Source organism: Zeugodacus cucurbitae, chromosome X (assembly GCF_028554725.1).
Source record: "Zeugodacus cucurbitae isolate PBARC_wt_2022May chromosome X, idZeuCucr1.2, whole genome shotgun sequence".
NCBI classification, from domain to species: Eukaryota; Metazoa; Arthropoda; class Insecta; order Diptera; family Tephritidae; genus Zeugodacus; species Zeugodacus cucurbitae.
In genome coordinates this window covers 33,241,862-33,257,121 of record NC_071672.1, presented here as the reverse complement: position 1 = coordinate 33,257,121, position 15,260 = coordinate 33,241,862, and the positions used below count along the sequence as shown (strand labels likewise).

The 15,260-nt window shown below is 40.3% G+C and overlaps 1 protein-coding gene across 1 annotated transcript; it reads left to right on the top strand.

The window, feature by feature from the left end:
- Nucleotides 1-3,223: 3,223 nt before the first annotated feature.
- On the top strand, nt 3,224-5,408 carry LOC128923035 (uncharacterized). Its single transcript, XM_054235413.1, has 4 exons — nt 3,224-3,364; nt 4,195-4,303; nt 5,068-5,176; nt 5,273-5,408. Exons 1-4 carry the CDS (start codon nt 3,304-3,306, stop codon nt 5,354-5,356), a joined length of 363 nt encoding a protein of 120 aa, XP_054091388.1. The 5' UTR covers nt 3,224-3,303; the 3' UTR covers nt 5,357-5,408.
- The last annotated feature ends 9,852 nt before the right edge of the window (nt 5,409-15,260 follow it).

Sequence of the window (15,260 nt, the reverse complement as noted above, 5' to 3'; positions counted from 1 at the left end):
ATTAGCGCTCGTAAAAGAGGTAAAGAAGGTCAGTAACCTTTGTACATATGTGTGCACGCTATGTGCCTATTTATGTGCATATGATATGCTGAATTGGTTGGTATACAAAATATTGGTTGGCCCGAAATATGGTCGTCTGTAGTACCAGATTCCAGCATAAGAAAATACATCAAGCTACTTGGCTGTCTCCTGATCGAAACACGCGGAACCAAATCGATCACGTTGTGATAGACGGAAGACATGTCTCCTGTGTTTTAGACGTGCGTACGCTCCGAGGACCAAATATAGACTCGGACCATTATCTGGTCGCAGCGAAGATACGCACCCGCCTCTGTGCAGCAAAGAATGCCCGTCAACAAACACAAGGAAAGTTCGACGTCGAAAAGCTGCAATCGCAACAGACAGCCACGAAATACTCTACTCGACTTGCACTCCTGCTCTCTGAGAGCACTCATCAGCATCTCGGTATAAGGGAACTGTGGAACGGCATCTCAAACTCACTGCGTACCGCTGCAGCCGAAACAATTGGTTTTCGGCAACGACAAAAAACAAGCTGGTACGATGAGGAGTGCCGTCTCGCAGCGGAGAGAAAACAGACTGCCTACCTCGCAACATTGCAAACGACCACAACACGTGCGGGATGGGATAGATACCGAGAGCTGAAGAGGGAAGCGAGACGCATTTGCAGACAAAAAAAGAAAGAGGCCGAAATGCGTGAGTACGAAGAGCTTGAGAAGCTGGCAGACAGAGGGAATGCTCGAAAATTTTATGAAAAAATGAAGCGACTTAACGAAGGTTTCAAGACCGGAGCATCCTCATGTAGAGACCAAGGTGGTAATCTGGTAACCGATGTCCAGGGCATACTGGGATTATGGAGGGAACACTTCTCCGACCTGCATGAATGGCAGTGAGAGTACAACACCAGGAGATGGCGAACCCGATCCCCCAATCGATGACGATGGAACAGATGTTCCATTACCCGACCATGAAGAAATTCGAATAGCAATTACCCGCTTGAAGAACAACAAAGCAGCGGGGGCCGATAGATTACCGGCAGAACTATTCAAATACGGCGGCGAAGAACTGATAAGGTGCATGCATCAGCTTCTTTGCAGAATATGGTCGGAAGAAAGCATGCCTGACGATTGGAATCTCAGTGTGCTCTGCCCAATCCATAAAAAGGGAGATCCCACAATCTGCGCCAATTACCGTGGGATCAGCCTCCTAAATATCGCATACAAGGTTCTATCGAGCGTATTGTGTGAAAGACTAAAGCCCACCGTCAACAAACTGATTGGACCTTATCAGTGTGGCTTTAGACCTGGAAAATCGACAACTGACCAGATATTCACCATGCGCCAAATCTTGGAAAAGACCCGAGAAAAGAGGATCGACACACACCACCTTTTTGTCGATTTTAAAGCTGCTTTCGACAGCACGAAAAGGAGTTGCCTTTACGCCGCGATGTCTGAATTTGGTATCCCCGCAAAACTAATACGGCTGTGTAAATTGACGTTGAGCAACACCAAAAGCTCCGTCATGATTGGGAAGGACCTCTCCGAGCCGTTCGATACCAAACGAGGTTTCAGACAAGGTGACTCACTATCGTGCGACTTCTTTAACCTGATGCTGGAAAAAATTATAAGAGCTGCAGAGCTAAACCGAGAAGGTACAATCTTCTACAAGAGTGTACAGCTCCTGGCGTACGCCGATGATATTGATATCATCGGAAGCAACAACCGCGCCGTTTGTTCTGCTTTTTCCCGCATGGATAAGGAGGCGAAGCGAATGGGTCTGGAGGTGAATGAGGACAAGACGAAATATCTCCTGTCATCAAACAAACAGTCGGCGCATTCGCGTCTTGGCTCCCACGTCTCTGTTGACAGTCATAACTTCGAGGTCGTAGATAATTTCGTATACCTGGGAACCAGCATCAACAACACGAACAATGTCAGCCTCGAAATCCAGCGCAGAATAACTCTTGCCAACAGGTGCTATTTTGGACTGAGTAGGCAATTGAACAGTAAAGTCCTCTCTCGACGAACCAAAATCAAGCTCTACAAGTCGCTTATCATTCCCGTCCTGCTTTACGGTGCAGAAGCTTGGACGATGTCAACATCAGATGAGACGACACTAGGAGTTTTCGAGAGGAAAATTTTGCGCAAGATTTATGGTCCTCAGAACATTGGCAACGGCGAATACCGCAGACGATGGAACGATGAGCTGTACGAGTTATACGACGACATTGACATAGTTCAGCGAATAAAAAGACAGCGGCTACGCTGGCTAGGTCATGTTGTCCGAATGGACGAAAACACTCCAGCCCTGAAAGTGTTCGATGCAGTACCCGCCGGAGGAAGCCGAGGAAGGGGAAGGCCTCCACTCCGTTGGAGGGACCAGGTGGAGAGCGACCTGGTTACACTTGGGATCTCCAACTGGCGCCGAACTGCGAAGGAGAGAGACAGGTGGCGCACTATCGTCGATTCGGCTATAACCGGCTAAACGGTTGCAACGCCAATCACAAAAAACTGTACTTATATATTATAATATTCTTACCAGCTTATACGTGTATTTTGTATTTTAACCGTTTTTTTTTCAAATAGTATTTGCCGCTCAGCTTACTTTTAAGAAAAAATTATATGCTCGTTTTTTTTTTTTATTTATTAAGATTTTTTATATTTGCATATACCCGGATGTAGGGTGCATTACCGCGTATGCAAATGAATACCGTATATCTGTGTAGATATGTATACTTATATTAGCGCGATAAGAAGAAAGCGAGAAAAGAAAAGTGAAAATGTGAAGGTGATTAACCTCTGCACATGTGGATATATGAGTTAATATGTTTCAATATAATAATTTGTATTTGAATGTTTGTTTATTTGCATTAGTAAGTACTAAGTTATGTTTGTTGCCTTTATATATATTGGGCTTATGGTTTTGATAAGTGAATATGTAAATATGTATGTTTGAAATTGTTCTCTTTGCTATGGTTTTTTTGTGCCTTTTGCTTACCTATTTTATGCAATCCTGCTTACTGTTTGAAAAAACAGAAGGGGTATTGCTTGAAAGTTTTGCAAGTAAATACTTGAATATAATTTGTTGGTTTTCTATTTTTTATAGGTGTGTTTGTGTACACAAGGGTAAGCATATAAGGCCGGAAATGATTATCTTATGTTTTTATATAAATATATTGATTATATATTTTAGCAAACTGTTTTTTATTCCCGTTTTGGAATCGCTCAAACGGATTATATTGGTTTTATATCTGATAAAACCGTTTGATATCATACATATTTACATATGTTAACAAAAATGGAAAGGACTTACTTTGTCTCGCCTCAAGGGGTTTTTGGGAGAATACGTATGTAAAATTGGATAATTTTGTAGTTATTATCCCCTGCTTTTGTTTTAGTTTCCTCCTGTGTTTAGTGATCCTCTACTCCAATTTCCTCCTGTGTTTAATGTTCTTTCCTAATTTCCTCCTTTGTTTAGTGTCCTCTTGCTCCCGTTTCCTCCTTTGTAGATTGTTTCAATATGACTTCGTTGCTTTATTGTGTGATTATATTTTTCTAATTATTTCGCGCCCGATTTATATTTTAAATTTTTGGTGTTTTTATAGTTTTAATTTTATAGTTAGAACGCGCCCGATTTCTGTTTTAAATTTTAGTTTCGCGCGCGTTTGAATTTTATTTTGTTTAACATCTATGTAATTTTTTTGTTTGTTTTTTTCACAGTATTAAACATATATGTATTTTTATTATATTTTTGTTGTTTTGTATTTGTATGTAAAAGGTCGCAGAACAATATTACTTTACAGATTTTAATTATTTTTGTAAAATTTTTTTTATTTTATTTATTATTATTTTTTTTGTTTTTATAAAATTTAGTTATATTTAAATATGTATGTTTTGAATATTTGCACTGCACATTTCTTTATTTGGTAAATATTTTATTTTATTTATATCTGTACCTTTTTGTAGCACAGTGTATACTATATACATATGTATGTACTGTATGTACCTAAAATAATATAGGTCACTGCACTTGCTGTTTCGCAAAACCGGTTTTTGGCACAATTTTGTTGTTTGGTTTTCTTTTTTGTTTGATTTTGTTTGTCACTTGTATAATTTTTATTATTTTATTAAACACTTTTTCACATATATGTATATTAATTTTTTTATATTTATTTAGCCACAGTGCCTTTCTTTGTGGCTCGAAGGACCATGAACAATATTCTCACCTTATTTTCCTGTAACCTTATGTCACCTTCTTTAAAGAAAAGCGAAACGCACTCAATTCGGTAAGAATTATAACAATATTTATTTAGTTCAATCTATATAATTTGAAGAATTTATATGTATATTTTAACAAATGTTGCGATGAATGTTTATATTAAATATTAAACGTGGTATAACAAAAATCTAAAACGTTTAAAGGAAACCGGGATGACTCCAACACGGGGATGCTGAGCGATCGGCTGATATCTACGAAAGGTGGCGCGAGATCCTTTCTCGTTCCCTTTTGTTGAAGTTTTTGCGCTAAGTATGTATGTGTGTGTGTGTGGTGTTCTCTCGCGTGATGAGGTGAATGTAACGTATCAGTGTGGTGCTTTTGATTATGTGGTGATTGGTGTGTTTCTGTGTGGTGAAATGATTTGGCTGTGCGTCTTCCTTCAGACTCATTTAGCCACTCTGCAAGTCAGGTACAGGCGAATTCTTCTGTGAAAGGCCAGGGAGCGTTTCTATGCGATTATTAAGGGCGTATTGCAAAAGGACTCGAAACTCTTGTGTACGTGTGTCGTTCATCCCTTTCTTGCACATTACATTCATCATTCAGCAATGTACCTCTTGCACAATTAGTCGAATCATCTTGGTACAATCACGAATGAAAGATCCAAAACTGCGAACACGTGCACTTTCAGTACTGCTATTTTTTTGTAGGATCTGTTCTTTCATTTATTTCACTAATAGAATTTCTGTGAGGAGGGTTTCTATAAAATATAAAGTAAATATAAAATTTTCACAACATACTTAAATGATGATAATAATTACCTTATACTTCTAGTTCTAGTTTTAACATCCATGCTCTTGCTGTAGTATTCCCATTGAACTATTTTCGGTGTATACATGTCCTTGTAAAGCGATACAACAACGTTATGATTCCTCAATACAAGGTGAAAATGAAACAAGTCCTTCTAATTAAACATACATGAAGTCTTTAAATTTTTATGATCACAAACATTCACTTAAATTTAACCTCTGATTTCTAGGTTTTAGCTGCAAATTGTACGGCCGGCACAATTCCGATTACTATGGATCTGAGGGCACCGTCCTCCGGATTAAAAAATATATAGAGTTATATGTACAGCTGACGCCTAGTTTTCGAGATAATCCGTTTTAAAGATCAAATAATAAAAAATTTCAACAAGCAATTTCACACACTTTAACACATTTTACACTCTTTTTTCACTTCAAATATTTGAAATTACATTACTAACAATCAATAAAATTCAAATTTTACATTTATTTAAAGTTTTTTAAACAAAAATTACTTATTTAAAAAATCACTTTTCACTCTAAGATTTATGTGTTTACAATTATGCGGAAAACGAGCCACATTGTAGATACCATATACCATACCGCGCGGGTGTCGACTGGGCAATGGGTGGCGCTGCTTGCACTGTCATGGACTCAAGCTGCCGCTTGGTTGGCTAAGGCATGACAGTGGTGGCAGGCGTCACCCAGCGAAGGCTGACATAATTCTCCATTCATTTACCTGAGGTGGACTGCTTTTAACGCTTTCCCAAAGGGAGATGGATGGGGGAAGATGTCGGCCATTGCTCTTGAGGTGCCTGGCGGTAGGTATAAAACGCTAGGGGTAGAGGACCCCGAACTAAAAAAACTCACAATGGAGAGCGCAATGAAGAGTGAAAAGCGGGCTGGGATATCAGCCCAAACGTCGGTGGGAGATGAGGCTGCTACCACCGGCGGGCACAGCGAGAGCTGTGTCGCCAGCGGCCACTCCTCCACTGCAACGGGAGCAGGTTGCAGTGGTTGCAGTACTACTGCCAAACCAACCTTACAGCGCACTGGTGCCATAGTCCTCGAAGACTCGGACCAAGAAAGCGCCGTAAGCATCAACACTGAAAAGGATGAAGAGCTTCTTCGTTCTCCTGAGATGTCGACCGTGGGTACCAACTCTGGTAACAAGAGAGGGCCCCGGAAGAAGCCTAACAAGGAGGGGATGAAAGCTAAGGCCCGATACAAGGCGGCGGTCGGAATATGTAACCGACTCGAGGCAAAGTCCAACCTGAAGGAGGATGAGGTGCAACGGTTGGCTTGGGCCAAAGAGGAGGTGAAGACCGGCCGTGCGCATTTCCCAACACGGAATTGGTGCAATGCCTCGGATCCAGCATTTGCTAATCGGATTGAGGAGCAAATAGCTGAAAAAAGGCAGCGTTCAACGGAGAGCGAACCGAAGGAGCCGGCGAAAAAGAGGAAGTGCAAGGACGTTGCTGAAAAGCAAAAAGTCAGGCACGCGGATGACAGACCAATGACATCCAAAGCAGCGGCGGCGGCCAGTGAGATTGCGAAACGACATCTGATCGTGGCACTCATTGACCATAGTAACCCGCTGGGGCAGATGTCACAGGAGCGGTGGAAAATAGTGGAAATGAAGCTATTAGAAGCCCTCTTCGCGAGGATGGATGCTCAGCCAAGCGCGCCCATGCCCACATTTGATGAAGCTGGGTGACTAAGCGGAGTTAAAATCCTCAAATGTTTATAAGGATGACCCGTCTCTTACATGGGTAAAGGAGGCAGTAAAAACGCTTCCTAGCCTATGGGAGAATGGGAGACTGGAGGCGGTGGACCGCAATGATATTCCATCGGTGCCCAAGGCGAAGGTAATTATACCTCGGGTGGTGGACCCGGAATATGCTTTGCGGCTGCTACAACGACAGAATCCGGACGTGCCGAATAGCGACTGGAGGGTGTTGAGCGTGGCAAAATCTTCTAATGAAGATGGAGGCCAAGGCTACATCCTCCAGATCAATAAGGCGGCGGACGATATTCTGTACGCAAGGTTCGGGAAGAAGGCGTGGGGCGTTGGTAGTGTGTTCCTTCGCCTCAAGAAGCGCCACCCCGCAGACAGCAATGTAAACACGCTCGAGAAAGGTGAAGTGGAGAAGGATCTCGGTTTAGAAGAGATCGTGGGGACTTCACTGGTCCTACAGGAGGTGGAGAAGGCACCGACCCAGCACTCTGGATATGCAGAACCGAGAGCTGAGGGTAATACAGGTGAGGATCGCCTCCGCCGAGCTCCTTCTCAACTTAGAGAAGGGCGGCTACGATGTGGCTTTAGTCCAAGAGCCATGGATTGCATTGGGTAACGTGGTCGCTGGACTAAAGTCACAAAACTTCACCACATACACCCCGAGCGTTATTAACAAGGTAGGAACAGCCATATTAGTGAGCAAAAATTTGTATTCCCATATTGATCTTAACCTCACCACAGACGATCTGACTGTTGTGACGGCAAAGGATGTCAAGGATGAGCCTATACTCCTTGCATCCTGTTACCTGCCACATGATGACGAGGCACCCACGGCGGAGGTCCATAGGCTGGTAGCGGCATACAGAGAAAGGAAGCAGGCGCAAGTAGTGGGAGCCGATGCCAACGCCCATCACACGATCTGGGGCAGCACCGACATTAATCAAAGAGGTGAGTCCCTACTCAACTTCATTTTACATAGTAGTCTAGTGATAGCTAACCGAGGAGAGGAGCCTACATTTATAGGACCCACCTCAAAAAACGTCCTAGACATAACACTCTATACCGGTAGATGTGCAATGGTAGAGAATTGGAGGGTGCTAAGTACACCGTCCTTCTCTGACCACAGGTACATCTACTTCTCTATAACATCTGAACCGAAAATTAAAGTAGACGTTAGGAGAAATCCCAGAAATACAAACTGGGATCTCTATGTTCAAATGTTAGAACACAAAAGACTAAGACCTTGCGTGTTCAATTCTCATGAAGAAGTAGAGGCAGGCGTGAATCTATTTACAAATGCTCTCAATAAAGCATTTCATTCCGCGTGTCCAACTATACGATTAAAGCGCAAAACGAAGCCTCTTTGGTGGAACAAGGAGCTCGGATTGCACAGACGCATGGTACGTGATATGTTCAACTGGGCCAAACTAGCAGAAAGTGAGGACTGTTAGAACGAGTACAAGGATCTTTTAAGGGACTACAAAAAGTTGGTGCTCAGGACCAAACGACAGTCCTGGATAAACTTTTGTAGCAGCTTAGAAAAGACCAACGAGGTTGCGAGGCTCAGGAAGCTACTTTCCAAAAGCCCTGCCCCGCTTGGTCTAATTCGCAAAGATGACGGGGAGTGGACGGATAACTGTAAGGATTTATTAGAAGACCTGTTCAGTGTGCACTTCCCGGGCTGCAAGAACACGGCTAGTCCCAGTAACGAAGGGAATAGGGCTGTAAGTGTACCCGAAAATATCATAACAGAACGGAAGATAGAATGGGCGATCCAGTCCTTCGACGCATTCAAATCACCCGGTACGGATGGAATTATTCCTGCCATGCTGCAAAAAGCTCAATTGTTGGTTGTGCCGTGGTTAAAAACGATTTTCAGGGGGTGCTTGAGGTTCGGCTATGTGCCGCATTCATGGAGAGAGGCTAGGGTTGTGTTTATACCAAAGGCAGGTAAAAACAACCCAACCTACTCGAAAGAATTCAGCTTAAGCTTAACTTCCTTCCTCTTGAAAACGCTAGAGAAAATACTAGATGCGCATATCAGAGATGCAGCGCCTCCCGGCAGCTTGTCTAAAGCGTAACATGCTTATACAAAAGGCAGATCCGTAGAGACTGCACTCCATTCGGTGGTATTCAGCATTGAAAAAGCCTTGGAATATAAGGAATATGCCCTCGGAGCTTTCCTGGACATTTCCGGAGCTTTTAACAACGTGTCAACGGAAGCCATTCTGAACAGTATCGAGTCAATAGGCGTTGAGACTGCAATACAACGGTGGGTCAAAAGCCTCTTGACTTCAAGAAGGATAATAGCAGAATGGAATGACGCCAGAATGACCGAGGAAGTCCGCAGAGGGACCCCACAAGGTGGTGTGTTATCTCCGCTCCTATGGACATTAGTTGTGAATAAACTATTAAGAAAGTTAGACGGCAAAGCCCCTAAGATAGTAGCATATGCGGACGACATTGCCATCTTAATAACGGGCAGGTGTCTACACACTATCAGCACTCAGTACTACCAAGTACCTGGGGGTAGTCTTGGACAGCAAACTACTGTGGAAGTACAATGTAGAGGAGAGAGTAAGAAAGGCCAGCAATGCTTTATATGCGTGCAGGCAAATGCTGGGTACTACCTGGGGGCTTTCTCCCTCTCTTATGCACTGGTGCTACACAGCAGTGGTAAAACCGATTCTGCTCTACGGTGCTCTAGTGTGGTGGACAGGCGTACGGAAATCAACGTATCGAAAGCCAATGGAAAGGGTTCAGCGGCTTGCGGCTATTCGCATAACGGGAGCGCTAAGAACCACCCCAACGGTGGCTCTTGAAATAATACTAAACCTGCCGCCTATAGATTTCTTCGCCGAAAACAGCGCGTCAAAATCGGCGGGGCGCCTTATGGCAGCAGGAGAATTTAAGTATAGAACCTTTGGGCATAGCTCAGTGGGTAATGGCAGTTTGGCGGACACCGACTACCTGACCCCATCTTTCAAATGGGAAAGAAGGTTCAAAGTAAACCTAGAAAGAGATGGCTGGCGTAAGGGCATAGCACCTGCACGCAGCAATTTAAACACATTTACGGATGGCTCGAAAATGGAGGACGGGGTAGGCGCGGGGATATACTGCCCAGAGATAGGTATAACGCAACCATTCAAACTACCGGACCACTGCAGTATATTTTAAGCGGAGGTGTTTGCAATTGGAAAAGCCGCTGAGCTATCCTTAAGCGCACCAAAAGGATACTCTAAAGTAAACTAAAGTAAACATATACGTAGACAGTCAGGCGGCAATCAAGGCAATATCCTCTTTCAGCGTATCGGCCAAAAGAGTCTTAAGTGGTAGGACAGCAGTGGATGATGTCGCCAGAAATAGGCGACTTCAATTCTACTGGGTGCCAGGCCACAAGGGCATAGAAGGTAACGATATAGTGGATGAGATTGCCAAATGAGGCGTAAAACTGTCATCCGAAAATATGATGAACGTAGATAGACCTATACACTGTCTATATGATGATCTAGACAGAAAGTTGGTAAAAAAGTTCAAAGCGCGCTGGAAGAATATGCCGGGATGCAAAACCGCAAAAGTTATGTGCAAGGCGGTAAATAAGAAGTACACGAAATTTCTATTGGCGCTCGATAGAAGCAAATGTAGGAAAATGGTTGGCATACTCACTGGTCACTGTCTTGTGGCGGCGCACGCCTACAAGATGGGACTGATAGATCGTGAAGACTGCAGGAAGAGCAAGGCACCAGAGAGACAATGGAGCACCTCTTCTGTGAATGTCCTGCATTATCAAGACAACGGCTTCAGCATTTGGGGGCTGCACACTACGTTAATCTGGAAGAGATTTCGTTGGTAAAGCCTCAAAGCCTTTTGAAATTCGCAACAAACGCTGGCATCCTAAAGGATGACTACTCCTCATTAACCAAGTGACGGCACTCCATCTGGTTTCACAAAGGACCAAAACTGGTCTATGTGTGGCGTTGTAGCCTGCCAGAGTAACCTAACCTAACCTTTAGGTGCGCTCGCGACATAAGAAATTGTACATAAAAAATCAAGTTTATCAAAGCAATGTGGGTACTTTTTGAATGGACATGAAGTATAAAAATATAGAAACTATATTCGAAGAAAGTGGTTTTATTTAAATGATTAAATATTAGTAAATAGTAAATACAATATTTATCAATTCTCATCCATAATTTTAACAACTCTCACATCATCATTATCAGCATTTTCATCATTATTATCAGGATTTTCATCAAATTCTAAAACTGAAACAATAGGTTTAGGGTAACTAAAGTATGAAATGAACAATTTTGATTTAAATCTATTTATGTATATAACTTGTGAATACTGCATCAATAGTAGTTTTGTATTTTGTTGTGCTAAGATTGCGATCATTGGACATCGTTAAATCAAATTCTTCATATACAAATTAAATTAATGATTGATTTTTGACATCTGCAAAATTTATGTTGAAATCTTCACTCAAAATCATAGGATAATGATCAAATCTTCTATTAATTTTCATCATAAATAGTGCGGAACCAGCTTTAGAATAAATGAATAAATTTGTATACAAGAACTCTCGTATTGCTTGTAAAGACTGTTTTGGTGAAATATAAACGGCCATTATTATTGTTTGTCCATTAGAATGGCATTGGGAAATACATATATATATATACAATATTCGAAACATTAGTGCTAAACATACTGGTATATCTCGCATGCACTTCCATATGATCTGTGGAAAATGTGGCCATAGTATTATCGGACCGATGATAAATAGCCACCCCACCTGCTGGACGATTGTTTCTTTTGAAACTTGCTATAAAGATGAAATTTGGAATGTCAATGGTTTCTTCGTTACTCACATGAGTTTCTGATAATATTAACACACTCGCTTTCTCAACAAGAGCATCAACTGTCATGTACTGTGGTCATGTACATGTCGTCGTAAGCTTTGACAGTTGAATGAAAAAATCGATAACACTTTTTTGGTAGAAATTAAATCAATAAATGTCAAATGAAATATTTAAATAAATAAATTTTCCATTTAATATTCATTTATAAAATAAATATAAAAAACTCAATCTTGTCTGTCGCGAGGGCACGAACGAATTCCCATGCAAAGACTGCGTATAGTATACATACATATATTATAAGGATACACGCGGTGTATATCAGAAAACTGCATTTATTTCATTTTTTGAGACACTAATATCCACTAAAACACATTTACGCACAGCACACAAAAGAGTATGAATCATGAGTAAGTTTCTCTTGATACGTTTCGTTGAAGTGCTCAATTGTCTCATGAGACAATAATTCAGTCAAGCTAAACCAAAATGAGCCATACCACCAAAAAACACCAAGAATGATCAAAGTAAAATTGACGAAGTCAGTGCCGCCGCTAGGCAAATGTGGCCTGTGGGAATTGACTAACGATGTGTTTTGGTCATTGATATTGTGTATTACATTTAATGTTTTAAGTTATTTAATAACAGTAATGTTAATACTTTTAGGTTCTAATATATTTCTTTTAATATTAATATATTGAAAATGAATAAAGACGAAAATGCATATTCAAATATAATAATGAAAAATTTAATGTGACAAAATTATCACTGGGTATCTTAACTTTCGTGCTCAGCTACAAAGTCACAATTCCACTCGTTCCGATCAGTGTACCGAACTCATTCAAGTTTATTTTCATAGTGACCAATCAATAAGTGAGTAAAATCAAATTGTTACTATACACTCGTTTGAGTCATAAATTGACGGCACATATAAGTGTAGAAATACTATGAGTTTTTTTTTTTGGTTTCGTGAAAATGAGTCTTAGTCATTTTTGATATTAGTATTAGTACTCATTTGCACTAATTTGTTTGGCTCATGAGTTTGTGCACTAATTTCATTAGTACTCAATCTGGTGTATAACTGTGTAAAATCTCATCTGTCGCGAAAACGGCTGAAAATGCTCACCACAAAAGTGATTAACGCGCCATAAGAAGTTTTCACTCCAAAAATTGGACTTTTAAACATGAATATTTCAAAAACCATAAGTCCGATCAAAAACATTTATGTATATATATTCCTGCTCTGGAGAGCCTCCTCTTTCACGCGATTTATACCGATCGGAGTTGTCAAACCCCGACCGCCAAAGTAATCGGAATGGTGCCGTACGGCCAACTGAGGTGCCGGTAAGTCCAATAATACTGCATCTGCTTTGCCCTCTAGCTCATTGGCAAAACCCAGTTGACACACGTCGCTGCAAAATCACCTAAACCATGTCATTCCAATTCTTCACGTGCTTGTTGCCCTCGCACTTCGTGGATGTCAAATGAATGTAGATGGCCAAATGGTATAATTGCATATAAAAAATGTGGCATTGCACCTGAACTAGTGCCCGATTAAACTACATCTAACTGAACCAGGACGAATTTCAAGTTGAAAGAATATCATACTAATATCTGATGCGTACATGATTTATGTTTGATGTAGCAGCGTTTGCACCCATAGTTCTGGATTTGCTTGCAGCACATATACAGCACATCCCTTCGAGAGTTCTACGCTGCTACCATAAGTGACACCAATTAACGAAACGAATATTGAGAAAAATATAATACAATGCACCCACTCTTTTTAACCAAAAATTCAAATATGTTTCATTTATTATTTTTGTCAGCATATATTAAGAATTATTCTTAATTTTTTATTTTGATATGGTTTAAAAGCGTGTTTTTTAGTTTTTTAAACTATATTTATTACAATGTAACGCAGCTTGATAAACAATTTTTTTTGTTTTCTGGTGCGGTGCGTAAATGTTCAGAGAAGATGGTTTTCCAACTCGATATGGCATTTCCATATTTATGCCACTCACTTCCAGCGACTGCCTTTGTAGCTTGTTGATTGTCATAGTATATTCGGTCAAATAAGTATTCGGAAATTCTGAAATTAAATGGGTAAAAATATTGAATGGGTTTGTATGAAATTTTGTGTTGCAAACTAAATTTCTTGCGCCAAAACGTTGAAAATGTTGAAAAAACATTTGGTGATTCAACCATGTCGAAAACTCAAGTTTACGATTGGTATAAATCGTTCAAAGAGGGGCATATAAAAATCGCAACGCACACAAAATGACACATAGCATTAAAAATTGACAGAATAGTGTCTGACAGTTATGCCAACCTGGGAATAAAAAAATTTAATATATTCTCAGCGGGAAATTTAAAATGATAATTTCCGGGTACTTATTTGATAGAACGCAAATGGTAAATCGTTGGAACTCAAAGAAATTCTTGCAACTATCATATTATTCGATAGCTGCGTCACAATCAGTCGTGTAACACAATTACACAATTTCGGCGCATGAAAATTGCGAAGCATTGACTCAAATGATGCGGCGGCATGCCAGGTAAATGCAATGAATTTAGAAATTCCACTGGATAATTCACGGCTTTGTCTTGATTTTCAATACGATCCATCAATGGTATTCATCATTGCCAGCCTTCATCAATTTTATCATAGGCACTCTTTAGCTGAACATTTAATAATGGAACATTTCTTTGAACTTGCAGTCCAAAATTAATCTCTCCTATGCACGCTCACGTTCCAATTTACGATTCAGTACATTTCTGACGATTTAGCGCGGTATATGAATTTCAGTCAATAGTTTGCAACACATAATCAAACACAAATCTTCAATCAACACCAATGTTTCATTGTAGATGTCATCGTTCATTTGCAATTATGAATTCTCTGTTGCCACTTGCCACTTTCCGACTTTTCCGAATTATTTTTTTTATAGATAGATTAGAAAAAAATAAAAAAAAAGTTTTTGGAATTTTACAATTTTTATAATTTAAAGCAAATACAATTATCAAAATATAAAAAAAAAACAACTACTAAACTCACTACGCAACGGGCGATATAATTTTTAATGAGGTATCCGCATACTCTCTTGCACGAATTCAACTGGATAACTTCTTGTAAAGCTTTTGACAAGCAAGTAGCGCCCAATGCCGCCAATGAAAATTACACTAAATGCAGTGACAAAAGACCAAAATTAATGCGCCTTAGGAAATACTAATGCGACTTGAAATTTTATTGGGACAGATGACAGATTTGTGCATTTAGACAGTTGATTTAGAAATTTTTTATCAAATCTATCAGCACATTTATGCCCCTGGTTGTCGTGGTTGTTGTTGAAAGTGTCCGAGGGTTATTTTCTGAGATAAATATTTTTTTGTTAATTTATTTGCACATAATAGCTGAATTCGATTGGCAAAGAAGTCTCTGCTCGCTATCTTTGGGCAGTGCTAATTTGTCCACAATGTTACATGTGAAAAGAACAACAAAAATATCCAGTTGAATTCGTGCAAGATAGTATGTGGATATCTCATTAAAAATTCTATCGCCGCTTGCTGAGTGCTACCAAGTTTTATTTTACACATTTTATTGAATAAAAAACTTTAATAAATATTAAA